Source organism: Micropterus dolomieu, unplaced genomic scaffold (assembly GCF_021292245.1).
Source record: "Micropterus dolomieu isolate WLL.071019.BEF.003 ecotype Adirondacks unplaced genomic scaffold, ASM2129224v1 contig_7801, whole genome shotgun sequence".
Taxonomy (NCBI): Eukaryota; Metazoa; Chordata; class Actinopteri; order Centrarchiformes; family Centrarchidae; genus Micropterus; species Micropterus dolomieu.
The window spans coordinates 10871-29744 of record NW_025736787.1 but is presented as its reverse complement, the minus strand read 5'-3'; the positions used below and the strand labels follow the sequence as shown (position 1 = coordinate 29744).

Here is an 18874-nt window from a genome sequence, read left to right as displayed (position 1 = left end):
ACTTGGTAACTTGTTTTTGAAAAGTGCTTTACAAATAAGGATTATTATTATTATTATTATTATATATTAGTATTTAGTAAATGTATATATATATATATATATATATATATATATATATATATATATATATATATATATATATACATAGATAGATATATAGATATATATAGATAGATATATATATATATATCAATGATGGTGGTCTTGCTGCTGAAGACGCTCAGATCCACCTATATGCAGACAACACCACTCTGTACACATCCGGCCCTTCATTGGATACTTTACTAACAAACCTCCAGGAGAGCTTTAATGCCATACAGCACTCCTCCCATGAACTACATCTATTACCATACTCCGGTAAAACTAAGTGCATCCTTTTCAACCGATTGCTGCCCATACATGCCAGTCTGATTCACCACTCTGAATGGGTATGAACTAGAAAATGTGGACACCAACAAATATCTAGGTGTCTGTTTAATTCAGAGAATGATCCCCTGGCTCCTCCAGGCTGCATATTGAAGTGTCCTTGGGCAAGATAGTCTGAGAAAGTTGGGGCCAGTTGTCACTTTCTCAGGCCAGTTGGGAGGGAGTTGTTATTTTATCAGTCACTATACTATGAACAGTTGCTCATGGTTATTGGCTTGAGTTTCAGAGTCAGTGGTGCCCCCTTTTACAGAGGTCATTACCATTACATGCTAATTGAAGAGAGGGCAACAATCTATCTCTATTACTATCTTTCTGTTTCCCTTTTCTGGCTTCCCATCCAACCTTTAGTCTCCGATCGTTTCTCCAGTTCCTTTGTCTCCCTTTGTCGATTCACTGACTGATCCTGTGCATGCTTTCTATATTCCACTGTTATAAAGGTACATATCATGTCATGGACTGACATGGCTCAGACACCTGTGTGACAGTTTGTTTGGGGAAAGGTTTGCCTGCTTTATGCTTGGCTAGCCTGGCTCTCTTCAACATTAGGAATTATACCTGGCAACACATAAAGATTACTAATTAGCACCTATCTTGTTGATTTTCATTTAACAGTGTTGGTAGATTTATTTTTGAATGTTGGAGTGAGTCGGGCTAGCTGTGTATATATATTTTTATATATATATATATATATATCCCAGCTCCAGCTTTGTAGTAAATGTACAGACATGAGAATGATATTAATCTAATCATCTAACTCTCAGAAGGAAAGATCTTCCAAAATCTTTACAATTTAAAAATTATGATACATTTTAATTATTTAGCAAATTACTTACAGTACATACATACAGTACATACATACAGTACAATAAGTTATTGTTTTCCATGCATTTAGTTATATGAAAGTGATATTGATCTTCTCATCAAATACTCACACCAAGAACAACAAATGAAAACAAATAAACAACACAAACTAACTAACAAGATACAAAGTCTTCAGAGGTGCTGGCATGCATATATCCCTAACCTTGGAGGTGTTTTCTGTGTTTCCAGTCTCAATGCACTTTACACACGCAAACTGAATAAAACAATATATGTCGATGACTTAACATTTTCCATTCAACAGGAGCTTATTGGTCTTCCAATCTTTCCATCCTCAGTATTTAGGAATTTGACTGGTGTTTTTCTGAACAATAGTACTTACTCCAGTAATGTGATATTTGATGTTGTTTTTCTGGTTTTGTAATTATCCTTTTACCCTTCTTTGTGCTAACATTTGATAGTGTCTTTTCACTAACATATAAACTGTATTTTAGTGGTACTAACCTACTGTAATTCATTGATATGTTTTGAAAACATCTGCCCCAGTTTACAGTTTATTGAATGGTTTCCATTATCCATCTGATACAGTACATCTGATTGGCAGTTACACATATCTGGGAGGGTGATAAACCCTCGGGAGGAGGTTAGGTTCACAGGATAAGTTGGAAAACCGTCAGTTTCTCTCTGACTCCTCCCCTCCTGCAGAGCCTGAGGCGGCTGTCTGACACACCGTTTCATTTCCTCATTCATTCTGTCGATATCAAAGCACATATCTGAATGCATGTACATCTTTAAAAACTTTAAAATCCCGGTTAGATAGGCTAGTTTTTTACCCAAACATGATCTTGAACATGACCGCTTCATGATTAATCTGTCATCGATGTAAGGACAGATCTCCGCACATCGTGGATTTAGCTAGCACTAACCAGCTTCACTTTTCCAGCAGTTGGGGAATCAAAAGACAGACTTTTCTTTGTCCTGAGAAGCTGACACACTGTAACTGACACATACATTTACTGGCAGAATATTTTCCTCCACTCGCATTCACTGTCACTTTCTGGCCCTCGGACAATCAAGCACTTGCTATGCACACGTCCCGATCCCTTACAGGAGTTACGCTGCTCTTATAACAGCACCTTTCACGTAGATGTTCTGTGAAGAACCAGGAGAGGAACCTAGATCATTAAACTATATGCTACTTAGCATATAGTTTAATGATCATGGGAAATTTTAGCAGTGGCGGTCATAATTCAGCAGAGGCACAACGCCGCTTCTGAATGAATATAGGGGAAACACTGTCAACATTTGCCTTGTGAATTTGATCCATGCTGTTATTTTCTATACAATAATATGCTTCCCTTTTGAATTACTGTAACAACCTATACACTCATTTGATTGGCCCAGCTACTAACCCATTTATTCAGTACCCCCTCAATTGTCTCCACCCCGCCACCTGCTCTTTGACCTTATTGTGCTGTGGCATGTGGTTTGTTGGAGGTTGTACTGACTAGGGGTTGCTTGTCTCCCCAGGTCTCCTCCACTCCAAACAACAAGACTTCCGATCCCTCCACCCCTGCTGCCAAGACCAGAGTGAGTCCCTACCATCTACACCCTTACACTAGAGAGTGCATTGGGATTTGGATCCCGCGGGACCCAGTGCAAATCTCGCGGGAGCTGGCGATATAAACTTTGCTGCAGGCAGGAGTGGGTGGTCAAAATGAAAATTTTAGAATATGGTTCCTTTATTTGTGAGTGAATGATCACACTGTCTTGAAATAACTGCTGGTTTATTAAGAACAATCATGCATGAACAAATCGACATTAAACAATTCCTCGCTAGTACATTGCAGCTTGATAATAACATGGTAATAGTGGGGTAATACTTTGATAATAAAGAGGTAATAATTACTACCATGCAATTGCCAAAGTAATAACCAAGTAATAGCTTGGTAGTAACTGGGGGTGTATCTGGGTAATATTAGAGTGCAATGTATGTAACAGGGTAATAAGGGGTCAAAATAATGGGGAAACACATTTAAAGAGTGCAGTGCTTACGAAAATGTTACATGTGTAAACCACATGTGAACGCTCAACATGTGAACAGTGCACTGGTGTTCATCACCTTAAAGGGATACTTCTGCAGAGAGTTATTTGACATTTGAACTCAACTGCCGAACAAACACACATCTCCTTTCAGTGCTCCATCAGACGCTCTGCTCCCCAAATTCATGCAACCTGTACTACTCTGAGCTACTACTCTACGCTGAAATATGGCAGAATCCACAGCGTCTGCTGGCCAAGGGCAAGTTAACCTCAGTAAGGTGGCAGGTTTTGTGCAGTACTCTAGAAGAACAGAGTAAAAAAACTAGCAAGTTATTTGAAATACTTTTTACAAAAATACAGTGAGTCAGGAAGTACAGGGGAGACTTATTTTTCTCCAGAGCTGAAGTCGATGGTAACTTCGGGGCTAACCCCCCTTCACTCTTTCAACAGTTGGCAAGCTACACATGGGAGCTCCGCTTTAGTCTTGAAAAGCTGCGGTCTTTATTCACCGGTCATTGTAACTTAAACTGTACATTTACTAAACAAGACATATTGCTGATCTGTTTCTCTCTACCGAACGGGTACCCGTTCACACACACTCACTCCACCACATACACACACTGGCCTCTGTGGTAAAGCTGACAAAGCTAACCAGTTGGGATCAGGCATCACAAACATGACAACAAACAAGACAAGTACTGACCCATCGTTTGTGTGAAACAGCAACACTAACGTTACTCGCCTGTCCAGTAGAAACAGAGCGACCTCCACATCGGTTTTCATTCTTTTCAAATCTTGGAGGTTTATCCAGCATTGAAACACCTCACCGATGTTACCACGCCCATGCATGGTCATATAACTACTTACACAATTTGTACTCTCCTAGAGTCCCATACTGAATCCAGCATGTTCCGTGTTTACAACTTTCTCTCTCCCACTGCTCCCATGCCTGAGCAGGAGTGCCCCCATCATCTTTTATGCTCGCTTTGCTTGTTCACCTGAAACTTCAAATAAAAAAGTTTGTACTGTTACTCTTCAAATAATGTCAGTGTTGTCCTATGACGCCAGATAGTGTATGCCATGTTGTGTTTTGGGGTATTTTTTGGGTCTTTTTTTCTTGTCTGTTTTTATTTTCAAAAATGCTGAAGGATTTGAATGAATGGTTTGACATTTTTACAGTACACTACCCTGCAGAGAATTATATTCAATATTTGTTGGCAAAACACAAATGGATACTTTGCCTGGTTGCTGTTTTTGCATCAGAGACACTTGCCTCTAACAGTGACCGAGATGTGGATCTTGGACACAGATATTCATCTTGCTGGTTTATGCTTCAGATCTTCAGATCTGATCGTTTAATTAGTACTTTTTGTATTTATGGTGTCCCTTTTGAACCCGAGATGACTTTATTTGTTTGTTCATTCATTCATTTATGTTTTCCTTCTTTTTCACTTTGGCTATGTTTGTTGTCTTTGTGATATAACCCTTGCTGTGAAATTATTTACCCTGCTTGTAGACATAGGTGAAAGTCGAAATATCAAAGAGATGGCATTCAACACATGCCACATTATTGATTTTGGTCATCATTCAATATTAAGGTCCAGTGGGCCAAAATCCATGTCTCTTGAGTTTTGCTTTAAGAAAATCCAGGGATCCTGGCAAACCATACTTGGAATTTGCAGTTCAGTAATCTTTCTTAGAAATGTGGGACTGGCTGCGGCGCAAAACAACAGGCTAATGAGTGTTGTTTTTTAGAATGTACCACTTGAAGTAAAAGGAACATGTTTTGTCTTCCACATCTTGTTGTCTGCTTAGAAGAGCATGTGTTAACCACTTTAACACACAATCACTGATTGTCCTGTGAAATATTCTTTTGCATGTGCTCTATCTCCTCTTCCAGTGCTTGTCCTGTGTTTGACCGTTTTTGGTTAATACTGTTTATGGAAGCACTCTGTTGTTACTCAGTTGGTATCCTCGTCCTTTGGTACAGCATTTACTTTTCTAAGAATTCAAAAACATTTCCTAAAAGAATCTGTCCAATTAGCAGTACCCTCATTTTGAACCATTATGATTTTGTTGCATAATATCCCAAAACCATTTTTACAGTGCCATGTTCTGATTAAGTTTTCACATAATGCAGCCAATCACTCAACTCATTTGATTTGAATGACAGAATCTCTTCCATACTAACAGAGCAAGGCTCCTCTGTTTCCTGTTAACTCAAGCTGCCAGCTGATCTGCTCTTCTCTGCTGCCCTTTTCTGTCTGCCTGTCATACTTTTCTTTTTTCTTTCTTTCTTTTCCCTCTCTGTCTCCTCACCTCCTTGCTTGTCTGTGTGTCTGCCTGCCTGTCTTTAGGTTCAGATAGTGCACAAAAAGCTGGACTTCAGCCATGTCACGTCCCGCTGTGGCTCCAAGGACAATATCAAACATGTCCCTGGAGGTGGCAATGTAAGTACTGCTGGCGCTGGAGGCAGTCTCTAGTTAGGGTGGATGCATATCACATTTTCTACTAATTTTGCCTCATTCTGGCTGTCTGGCTCAATTGGGAACCTCCTTTTTATCCCAGCCACAAAAATACCTAATTTGTCACAAAGGGATGGAAGATGAATTTGTGGTCTTGGTATGTACATTTGGCTCACCATGGCTAGATGCATAGTAAATCGCTTACACCTGATTAGAGTGTATTTATGCAGAAGCAGACATAGTTCTTAAAACTTAATCACAATGATATAGGATGATCCTTATTTGAAAAGGACTCAAGATTGGATACTTATTGGTAAGAAATCAAATTAGTCTGGCTACAGGATACAGTACATTGGAATCAGTCTGGAATCAAATCTAGTGTTATTCCTAATTTAATCTCTGCACACAGATTTTAGAATCCATCAGGGCGAGAAGCGTCAACTACAACAATACAGAAAGCAATTTTTTTCCAAATATCAAACATTTACATGAACAGGTTATCATTTTCAGTGTAATTAAGAATAAATGCACCGTAATTGGCACATTTACGGCTCATTTCGGATTGATTTTACTTAAAATAAACTGACCACAGGTCCTTCTGCCCACCCTTCTAAATGTTGTTCCCATCTGCTCCAAACACCTGCAGCACTATCATACTCCATCCTTGGGCTGCTATACTGGAAATGGTCAAGTAGAGGCATTAAATAAAACTATAGGCTAGACCGGTCACACATATCACAATGTCAGCAACTGTTTAGTTTTAATACCAAAGAAACCTGTAATCTCATATAACAAATCCATAGGATTAATTTCCTTGTGGACCCTGAAATATGCCATTTGGTACACATCATCAATTTAAACAGTTGTCGTGAAAATGCTCTTAAGCTTACAGAAATCTTAATTATTGCCAGAACATATGTAACATTAAAATGGAACTCCAACATTTGGAATGTGGATTGTACATATCCCTATATATATTGATGCAGCATGATCTTATAAAATACATTACTATATAATTATATCATGTAATTATGTTTTGTCATGCTACTCAATTGTCTTTACTTTATCTTGTCCATTTTTTTTGATTAGATTAGGTGCTCGGTACATTGTTATGTTGTTGTTTACATGTAAATGTAAAACAATAATGCAATCAAATGTACAACACATGTAAAAGTATGTTCCAAAGCATGTTCCACATAATACAAACAAATACTGTCCTATGCTAGTTGCACCGATGTTCAAATTTCATTGGTGTGTTTCCTCAATCTAAAATGATCAAATATTTGTGTTTATACTATAAAATCGTGTCATTAATATTTTAACTGCCAGACATCCTCTAATGAGGGAGAGCTCTAATGTCAATCAAGTAATCAGAACTAATCTAGTTCGTTTTCGAATAAAATTTTAGTCCACGTACTGTTAGTCCCTCTGTTTGCCATCAAATTTGTAAATATGATTGATCTCATCACACTGTCAGGCAGGTCACCGGTTCTTAAAATCCATCAGTGCCAGCTACTGTCAGACTAATCAGGATGATTCCTTGTGATCCTGAACAAACACTCTCATCATGTGACACCGGTCTAAGAACTGCCTTCTCCCATCTTCCAATTATAGCTTGTCTCAATTTATTTGCATTAATGGAGCATCCTTTACCAGCCTAACAAAACAAAAAGGCACCTTCAGTAACAATTAAACAGGGCAAAGCAGGGAATGAAGCATGGGTAGATAGTCCAGCATTTGCTGTGTTGTATCCTTTTTCCCAAATACTCATTGTTTTGTACTGAATGTTATCCTCTTTTTAAATGCACCGGGTGCATCATAATGGATGAGAGTGATTTTCTAAAGTGGATAGAGTGGACGCTGAAGTATAGATGCATTGTACTGGATGCGGCATCTTTATGAGTTAGTATAAAGAGGCTACATTATGATCTCTCCTCTTCTCTAGGTGCAGATCCTAAATAAGAAGGTTGATTTGAGCAAGGTGACATCCAAATGTGGCTCCAAGGACAACATCAAACATAAGCCAGGTGGATCTTAAAACTTCGATTCTACTCCCTTCAAACGCTACTTTATTCTATGCTGGTCTCATACTAACCTTCTTTTACCTCAGGTGGAGGTGATGTGAAGATTGAGTCCCATAAGCTAAACATTAAAGCTAAGTCTAAGATTGGATCCCTGGATAACGTGGGGCCAGGCAACGGACAGACCAACGGACACAAGGTCAAACTTTAACACAGTCATTAACATTATCAGTTGATAGACAGTTAACTTCTCCTATTCTGCTGACTCATTGTGCTTTTACTGGTGGACACCACTACATGGCGTGGTAGCACTATAAAAAAACATAGTGTTCTTTGTGTGTGTGTGTGTCCCTGCCCTTGTGTTTCTATATTTGGCTACAGGAGGAGAAAACAGAGGAGAAGACATCTTCACCCCCAAGTGGTGCTCCGACAACAGGACCAGCAGGCGTTGCTAAGGCAACAGCACCAGGAGGAACTAAGGAGAATGGAGTGAAGGACCCCACACCTACTCCTTTTGGGGGTGACGGCCTGAGGGAGCCCCTTAGCATAGACAAACGCATCACTGAGACAAGTAGGTGCAAACAAATACAAACAATCAGTTTTAAAAGCAATGAAGTGCTTTAGCCAACTGTCCATTTGCGAAGCCCTCCTTTTTGTTGCTACACTTATCAAGCTTTCCATTCTTGCACATATGTAGCTTAGAATTTTAAGCATGGCAGTTTTACCAATCAAAATTCGTAGCAATTTTTCTAAACAATGGGTCCTTGATTTTAGAAAAAAAACAATAGCTTCTTATTTATAGCCGGCAATCATGGATTTGGTTGGCTGAAATGGCAACTGTTGTTTGCAATAGCTCTATGAGTTAGTTGAAAACTGACTTTTTAATGTTTAAAGCTCTGTTGTTTTTTCATGACGATGACGAAGTTCTCAAGTACGGCAACCTGTGGACTGAAAAGTTAAAAAGTGCCAAAAAATTTAGTTGCTGGAATGGCCACTTGAGGCTGGCCACATAAACCCCCATGTTAAAGGATATTTCGGTATTTTTAAACCTGGGCCCTATTTTCACATATTTTGATTTCAAGATGGTGAAGGCCAAGGCCATAAATAATATATTTAGCTCCTTTTTGAAATAACACTAGATTGCTACTGCAGTAAGCTAGTTAGCTAAGCACGGTACAATCCATTCCATACTCTTTTGCTCTCTAGTTTTTGCTTTAACATGTAGAAATCCAAAACTTGACAGGCCTGACATGCCTAGTTATGGTTGCTAAGCTATGACTTGACAATCGCTGCTCAGGGGTTTAGTAATCTTTCAATTACAGAGATAATGGACAGTAAATGAGTAAATATCGTGTGTGCAATGCAAGGATTTGTGTGTATAACTGTTCTCTGCTATGTGTCTGATGGAGTGGAGTGGTAAAAATAGCACACACTTTGCAGCTAAATGAAATTATGGAACCTACAAAGTAAAGATTAGCCTGTCTTAATGGATAAATTCCACTGCAGCAGGCCTCTAGATTTTCTGACTTCAGAGGGATGACTTCTACCACCCAGTGCGTTTGCCAAGCTCGGCCTAATTGATGGATGGTTGTAGTGTTAATGCAATAAAAAACCAGGAATGTTTAATTTGGCCCATAATTCATATTAATAACAGTGAGAGCATATTAGCTAGAGTCCAGCTACTGCTGCGGTCCAAGCATCACGTTTCTCACTTTTTCTCTCCACAGATTGAGTCCCAGTGACGTGTAGAGTTTGGACACGCATGGCGCAGGCCGACTTGCCAATCAACCGACCAACCAACCTACCACGGCGCAGTCACTTCCCTCTTCCCTTCATCTCGCCCACCGCAGTACTGAACTGACCAATTGTCTCTCAGTGTTTCTCTGAGGTCCGCCTGCCAGCTTCCTGCTACCAACCCTGATCTTTGACCTCTTTACGCCCTCTGGTTGCCCTTTGGCCCTGCCCACCACAGCACTTGCTGTTTGTCTGTGTTTCTCTGTGTGGGGATCCACCAGCTTCTCTACTGATAAAATTCCCTTGTAATCACTGATTTAGAGGACTTCAACCTTCAATCCCATATTTAATAACCTTAAACGCAATAAACCCACTATCGTAGTCAATGCTGTATGGATATTGAGCATAGCCAATTTTTTCACAGAATATTTCCACCTATGAGTACAATTACTGTTTAAACACGTGTCCTTATAGCGCAAAGACCCTGCTTCAGAACTCAGTTTCTAAGGCTAATCTATGGTCTCTATTATAAGCTTTTACAATTCAAAACCACTTTGATCTTCCAACCTTGTTAGCAGACCTATGCCCTACCTCTATTCCCAGTCCTGGTCCATTTAGCTCCAGACCACACTAACCAGCTGAGGGCCTGCTACTGGCCAGCAGCAGGGCAAATACTGTCAAGTCTGCTTCAGATCAACACGTTCCAGCCTCCCAGCCAGCTAGCCAGCCATTATTTTCAAATAGACAGTATCTACAGCACTGCACATTATCTAATTAAAGGTAATTCTACAACTCACTCATCAATCATTATTTCCCATTAGATCTCTTGGTATCATTGCACCAGTTTGTCTTCACCAAATGTATTACAATACTGCTTCTTTATCTCTGGACTTGATGCTCACAATTAACAGTGATCAATGCAGAGGACAAGGACTTATATAGAGTAGAGGGGATACAGTTTGGAAATAGATCTAAAGATATCATTCGAAATCAGTACAGAGAAGTCAGAAACTATTAGGATGTTAGACAATTCGTGTTCAATAAAAGAAGAATTTATCGAGAGTACTTGCAGACGACTTTATGTGGTTAGTGCATGATAATCATCAAGAAAGGTAGGCGTAAAGTGATGGGAGAGCTCTGTTGTTTCACTGGGTGGTCTTGGCTCAAAAAATTATTTGGCATCTAACAGGTATTTGATCTCGAAGCTAAGATCACAGCATTTGACTCTGAAGTAGTGAGCCAATCTGAAGGAGGGATTAAAATCAATTTATTGCGGAAGAATCGTCATGATCAGTGGTTTTGCTCATGCTGGCAAAGTAAAACTTTGACATTGCTTTGACATGCTAATTTCCACCATTGACCAATGTCAAGCCATCTTATATGCGCTGTCCTTTGAGGGATCGGAGAGCTGTCCAAAATGTAGGAAGCTATGGTAGTATTATGAACTACCTCTGTTTAGAGTATAAACAGCTCCACAAAAGAGGAATAGTTCTAAAGTAATAATTATGAGACTTTTGAATAAATGGTCTGAACATATTTTCCCATTAGCAACTGTGCTAACAAGCTTGCTTGATTAGCAGGCTTGCTCTCTTCAGTAAGTGAATGAAATGACAGTCCTAGAACGAAATATCTTTTTTGGGACTGACTTGCACTAGTTTTCAATCTTGAATCTACTTCGCCAAGCTACTAAAACTACATAGTATATCGAGGCACGGATGAATTTCACCATACCATTTTGTGGTATGACCGGGCCTTAAGACAATATTCCTATAGACTTAGTAACCCTTCACCTTTTAAATAAGCTCACATACGTGACCCTTTGCATGGCAAAAGGAACTAAATCCTTTAGTATTAATTTTCTGTTTAAGACTGTTTCCGCCACAGAACATGCAACCCTGCTCTCCTGCACCATAACCCTTTGGTTCCCACACTGTCTAATCGCTTGATCCAGTAACCCCCCATTTAATCTTCAGTCCCACTCATACACCTATAGACACTCCTGTGAGGATCTTCAGCAGTCACCCTGAGCTGTGTCTAGTATTTACAGTTCATATGTGGCTATTAGGGACAAACAGATCCTTCCTTCTCTCACACATGTAGCATTTCCTGGTCATGTGGAGAGTGGGTGGGGCTACATAGCCACATCCTATTTTAAGTCCTCCCACTAGGCGGTACATCTTTGAATCTTCTATGCCCTTTTTGACCAAATTAGCTTTGGTTCTTGAACCAGTTCTGTTCAAGATTCTTGGAACACTGATGCTATCTAGCAAAGTAGCCCAACCAGTTTTGAGCGGAACATTATAATCCAGGATGCGTCATCAATGGAGGGCTATTGGAATATGACACGCCCATTTTTTGTTCGCACTTCAGGTCAAGGAAAACCTGATATTTTTTGGTTCCTGCTCCACCTTTCGGGTTGCGAACCAGTTTATTTTTGGTCGAAATTCTCCAAACGGTTCAAAATTCAGTGCGCGAACCAGAACGGAGCTAGTTCCATGTTGGTGGAAAAGGCCTATCTGTGAGACCTGCTAACTTTCTTCACACACAAACACTCTTACACGTAAGCACAGATATTGATAGGAAAGCACACACATGCTTGTTGGTGTGGATGTACACACACACACACACACACTCAGAACAGAAATCAGCACACAAACAGTATATTCACAAACACAAATCAGCACGCTAAAATAAAAACGGTATGCTGTTCAGCTTCATAGAAGCATTTCTCTGTGCTAGAATGAAACCAACTCTTTATTGTGCTTTGGTGGTCTATGCTAATATTTTTAAAACAAGGATGAGCTGTGTGTGTGCGTTGGTCCTGTCATAGTCAGTGTCGGACAGTTTCATCGTAGGCTCAGCTCATCCTGCCTCCTTCTCGTCTATCCTCTTCCTGTGTTTCATTCCAACTCTTTGACAGCAATACAGTGATCTTAGTTGGGAACGCGATGTACACACAGAGAGATGGACAGAGACAGAGAAGAGCCATAGAAGTTAACCGGCAGTTAAGAGAGGAGTGAGTTCACTTGCAGGAAGAACTGTAAAGGGAATAATGTTACATTCATGGCACGTCTGAAGTTGGCATTTTCTTTGCAACTTTTTATTGATTTACTAATGTACTTAATAGAGACTAGTAGATTCAACATACTAAGAGCTATTACCAAGCCACTTTAGGTGACTACTGTAGTACTATAGTAGAAAATTATCAAGATGTTCAGAGTTTCAAGTTATCTAGTGTCTCTGGCATATAGTTTACTTAACATCTGTAGTGTAAATAGATGGAAGTAAATTGCTTTTTAATTGCTTTTTTTTAAACATTTTTGTTCTGCATTTTCTTGTTCTTTGTTTTGTATAGGATATCACTGGAAGTTATTACAAAAGGTTTATTTATTAAAAACGTGTTTTACTAAACTCGACAGCATGAACTGCCCAGCTCCAAAATGCCATGAATGCAGCAGTATTTCAGCAAGGCAGAAGTTGTCTTTATAATGAAAAATCTCTAGTTGTAAAATAGAGAACCACATTTTAAGCGATAACAACACCTAAAATTGTAGGGAACATTGTTTGTATTATTCTAGGGAATCATCTAAATTCAGTTTTGGCATTTTAGATTCTATTAAAACACTGTGAAATGACTTTGATTTACAGACCATAAGCATTCTTATGTGTCACACCAGTATAATGAGTAGAAGCAGCCATCTTAATGGAGATCTATCTACTCACTGTCTATGCATTGTGCATTAAAGGCTGGGAGGGTCATCGCTGAAACTATGAAGGATTAGTGACGTGTTTGTAGGGTGTTGTCGTACTTGTCAGATGTGTGAAGTGTTACTACTGCATCCATCCTGTAGAGAGTGCTGCTTAGCCTCTGGAACACTGATAGTCTGGCTCTGAGACTCATCAAAGGCTGAATGAGAAACCTTACATCATTAGAGAAGCTTCTGTGGAGTTACATCCTGCTGTCATTTAATAAGCTTTGATGGCCACTCTATACTATTGTGTCTGGAATACTAAAAATCATGTTAATTATGTACAGCTCCCCTTAAAACCCCAAAGTCTTGTGCTCTTTGAACACAGTCTTGGTCATTTATTGAAGCACTGACGTGATATAAAAGTTGCTTTATTGTATATTGGTAAAACATTGTCAACTGTGTACTGTACATCTGTGCTTTTGGGAGCAAAACAGTCTTGGTAGTTAGAGACAGTTATGATAATCAAAGAGCAAGTGATCAAATAGTCAAACAAAAAAGACTAGACTAAAACTAAAAACACCATATAAGCATTTTAATATTGTACTCTTCCCTCCAAATCATTCCCATGAGTTGCCTAAAAGTAAAACATCAGACATGACATCTGTGTGGATCATATGTGAAAACGACAATGTGAATCTTTCTTTGGGAATAGAAGAACAAAGGGATGAAAGCACTTTGATAGGTGTAGACAGTGGTCCGTGTATATAAAATAGGAGCAAGTTGTAGTCTTAATGTGTGTTGGAAGCTATGTATGTTCCCATATGACGGGATGATCTGATGTTGTGTATCATGGATGACGCATCGGTAGCCCTTTATCTTGGTCAGCTTAGAGGATTTTACTGTAACTTTGGTCACCTGTGTTGTTCAGTTGGCTATGATGGTTTAACACTGTCTGGTCTGTCCCCATGTTGTTCCCGTCAACATTCACTGATTATTACTTTCTGACCAAGCTACAAATTCTCATTTACGAAGTGGGCAAGTTCCTTCTTATGATTAAATTTAAAGGATGCCTCTGGTAGAAGGGTTTGCCATGAATGAATTTCACTCCTTTAGCATAAAGTATGTTAGGTCATTGTATGTGATTTTCATGATCCTAAAACAGTGACAACTGACAACGTGTTGAGACACGAGAACAGTTCCAAAGCTGCATGGTTAAATAATTTTAATGACAAGCATTCAAACCTGTGAGGTTGATTTCGCAACCTGTAAAACAGACATTAAATTTGTTGAAAATGATGCACTTTACGTGTGAGGAGGTGAGTGATGTTATCCAGACAGCTACCAAGTTTTTGTAAGGGAAATTGCTAATGATGAAGATTCTGTTTTGCAATGTATGAATCTACAGGCTATAAACTAAAAAGTAATTCCAGTTAAGTAAGTTTGTAAAACTTAGTACATGTGATTTAAGTGAAGTCATAGTGAAATAAAATTGGTTGTTTTCCACGTATTTGTTAAGAATTTTGGAAGGGCATTCTTGTAGAGAGCTGACAGGAAATGAGATGGGTGATGACATGATACAAACGTCCCTGCACACGGTCAGCATCTTAAACCGTTAGGCCAACCAGGCATCACAAAGTGAATAGTGATTAAGCTAGATTCATGCTTTTAGTACTTAGGATTATTTGTGGAATAAATTTAACATTGCAATTTTGCAGCTTGGACAAAAGGCAATAATCAGATTCACTCTGATGTCCCCTTACAAATGTTTGATTCCCCAGTTATAGAGCTTGAATACCACCTTTCCACTAGTATCTTACACTGTCCCTTGTATATATTTTCCACCACGTTTTTATCACTCCAGAAGTAACTCAAATAAATAAAAAAACAAAAAACAAAAAAAAACGTATTAACACTGAGTGAAGGATGTTGACAGATGAGCTTTCACCTTCATAGACCTGTTACCGTTAGGGTCAATAATGGTATTATAAGATTGAAAGCATCAGAAAGGAAAAGTGTACTTTTCTTTTTTCAGAGTCTGCCTTTGTCCTCCAAGAAAAGAGCTGCTTAAGTATCAAGAATGTTTTTAAAATGTATTAAAGATGCAAGATTATGAATTCATGTATGAGGTTTGTCTCTGTTCTGTTTTGGAAGATATGTCATATATGGAAACACTATTAATGGGATTCATGTTGACGGGCAGGAAGGGAGGCAGTGTGTGTCATGTTTGGTGAGGTCTAATACGTGGCTTAACAGAAGTATCACAGAAAAAAAAACCTGGGATCACATAAAAACAAAATCGCACACATTGGTTGGCAGACTTTACTTCATTAAAACAGTAAGAAACAAAGTGTTTTCCACTTCAGTTTGAAATGCACTACTCTACATGTGACATGTGACACACATTGGTCAGCCCTTACTCCCGCCTACCGCCACCCCCCTGTTAGACTTTCCAGGCTTAGTCTTTTGGCATGTGGTAGAAAGTAATGTTCTGTATTAAACAGCTCCTATAGACACCGTGTCATACCTACCAACACAAGATTGGATGAAAGGAGGACCAAAGTATTTTCTCAGTGTCAAAAGAAAAAGGCTGAAAATAATGGAATATTTTAGACCAATTTGCACAATTTAAAAGCATATGGTATATTAATGGAATTTTGAATTTGAATTGTCCTCCTAAGAGAGGCAGCTAATTGCATGAAATGTAACTTGGAAAAAGGTTAAATCCAGAACAAAAGGGAGTGTTGGTAGATAAACACCTGGAGCCCTTAGCTGTGTCTCCCACCTACAGAGGCTTGTCAGCATCACAGCACTGAAAAGTAGCTTTCTCTACTTGTGTCCTTTACCACATATACAGCAACTACCAGATGGTAATCCAGTTAAAAACCAATATTCAAACTGTCTGTTTATCAAGGAGAGCACAAAATTAGAACTCTGTATTTTTACATGATAAATACAGTATTGATTTTATTCATGAGACAGGCTTTGTCCCAATCTGTCTTTACACATTTACAGGAACCAGGCAAAATAATCTACTTTTCAGTGCCGTGGAGTGGGTCCACTATATTGCGTGCTGTGTTATTCTGTAGGGCACAACACCATAGCAAGAGCATGCAGAAGACAACAAACTGCTGGTTGTTAGAGGCATCTTTCCCATTAGATAGAGCTCATCTCCCCCTATAATTCTGAATATTTGGTATGAAAGAGTTGTTCATTGTGATTAATTGTTAACCAGTGATGTGAATATTAATCATGAAATAAAAAGATGAGCAAAAGATCAGGCAGTGTCACAGTCATTTCTTTTACATTATAAACATTTTATTGTTTATTTTATTTAGTTTTTGTTACATATTGGTTGACCTTTTTAACCAGCAGTATACCATAATCAGCAGTTAACCCAAACTATACACTCTACATTTAGCTACAGTGATGGACTCCATCTTCTAGTGGTATGTTATTTTCTGATCAGTAGGCCCACAGACCATCATCTTAAAAATCCTTGCATTTGAAATATAGCAGCATCTGGACTGATGAATGAATTTCAATGTATAGTACTGTTTCAGAATCTTTCTTCACAATTCACAATCTATCTAATTGTATTTGCTAACTGAGTGTATTTGGGTTGTGATGCTTATGCAGGTTGTATGGAATTGCAGTCTGAAACTACTTCCTCTTTTTAAATAATTATATATTATATTATGATATTGGTGTCTGAGCTTGACATTGGAGGCTTTTCAAAGAAAGACAGTGTGATAAAATATACACTACACCAATGCTAGGACAAAGATAATGACATATTTTGGGAATTAATTACTTATGACTCCAAAAAGTAGGACTTCTCAAACTTACTTCCTCATTCCTATAATGTTTTCATATTACACCTAAACATTCACAAACCTGATATGTCTTTTCCCTTTTTTTTTCTTTTGTGTTCTCAGACATCAGAAATTCATTGTCTCATATGGATATTTATGCATACCAAAACATTCAGATGCACGTGCATTTCTGAATAAAGTTTGTCATACTATTGGATGATAATTAATGATGCGTTAATGTGTAAATTTTTTGTTATTTTCGCTAGATAGCGCTGCAGTGATTTTGGCCTGAAAACACCAATGGGATAAGGACAGAACCCACAAAATATTCATAGGCATTAACAACCAGGCTGTAACAACCAATACAACTGTATGATCATGTGCTCTTATTTTGGTTTGCAATCTAGTAAGTATTAAACTGAAAATACTGGGTACCTACAGGGTACAGTGCTGGTAAACAGCTGAACAGTTGACAATACACTGACATCCTATTAAGTAATTATGGTGTTTTTCTCTATTGGGATGTGGTACCAAAACACAATAATTTACAAATGGACGAAGTGCAATAAAAAGCTATGATTTTGTCCTGCCTTCAGAAGACAAACCTCAAGGGATTTGTAATGTATTTTCTACTTCATTGTATGATTTGGAAAGAACAAGTTGAGAAATGGGTCTATTCTCTGTTCATTCCGCACTGTAGCAGCAGGTAGCTAGCATAGTATACAGAACATCTGCCATGAGTATGGTCTGGAAGTCCTAAGGTCAAAATGAAAGACACCTCCTAAGTTAGTTGAGAATTACCGAGCTAAGATGCTGTGGGACTTCAAGATCCAGACTGACAAACTGGTGATTGCTAACCAACAATACATCGTGTTGATCGACAAAACGCAGAAGAAGGCAGCAGTGATAGATGTAGAAAAACATCAAGAAGAAGGAACACGAGAACCTGGAATAAATACCTGAAAGGGCTGAAAGAGGATCTAGAACAGATGTGAAGACTAAAAGCAACAGCGGTGCCATTGGTAATCAGAGCACTGGGGGCTGTGGCCCCCAAACTGGGAGAGTGGCTCCAGCAGATTCCAGGTATAACATCTAAAGTCTTTGTACAGCAGAGTGATGCAATCCTAGGAACAGCTAAGATACCGCGCAGAACCCCCAAAGTCCCAGGCCTCTGGTAGAGGACCCAAGCTTGAGGATGACGCATAGGCTACCTACCCACGAGTGGTGAGAGGAGGATTTTTTCCCCACATATAGATGAAGGTGGATCAAACATAGCTAATACTGAATGTTAAATGAGGTACAGAGGAACCTAGTATTTATTTTCATTCTTTTAATTACACACGACGAAAAAGGTATGCAGTTGTAGAAAATGTTCTCCCTGTAGTTACAGGGGTGCGGGCTGTATTATAAAGTATCTGTACTCTGTTATTAATTCTTACTCTGTATTACACAAGAACAAGACATGTGGGGTGGAATATAAAAAAATGTTGTTCTATTGTTTACATTAAACTGTTCTTTTCCTAATGGCTACTATTTATTCTTGTGCTTTATTTGGGGGCAGAGCCCTTTAAAGAGAGAGTCGCGTCAGCGGGGGTCCAAAATGCTTGATCGTCACATGGTTCATGGAGACCGCAGATAGTTCCTGGAAGTTCTAGGCGGACAATTGAAAATGAGCGAGAGAAACGAAAAGCGTTGAAAACACATTTAAAATTCAGATCAGATTTACCTTTCTAACATTCCTTTGAGTAATCTCATGGTACCAGGGTTAATTGATCTTAATGACTAATGCAGGGTTTTTCAAAGTCTGAGGGGCCTCCCCTCAGATAAAGCTTGAAAATTAGCGCCCCCCGACCACATTATTA

The 18874-nt window shown here is 38.9% G+C and overlaps 1 protein-coding gene across 1 annotated transcript in view; it reads left to right on the top strand.

The window, feature by feature from the left end:
• The window catches only part of LOC123964997 (microtubule-associated protein 4-like), a gene marked incomplete at its 5' end in the record, with an annotated part of 19350 nt that extends 2876 nt beyond the window's left edge, over window positions 1-16474 (top strand). The window contains 5 exons of the mRNA XM_046041607.1: window positions 2776-2835; window positions 7699-7780; window positions 7864-7973; window positions 8156-8345; window positions 9502-16474. Of these exons, the coding sequence (XP_045897563.1) occupies window positions 2776-2835; window positions 7699-7780; window positions 7864-7973; window positions 8156-8345; window positions 9502-9506 (447 nt within the window). The remainder of the gene's footprint in view (window positions 1-2775; window positions 2836-7698; window positions 7781-7863; window positions 7974-8155; window positions 8346-9501) is intronic.
• Between the last annotated feature and the right edge of the window lie 2400 nt (window positions 16475-18874).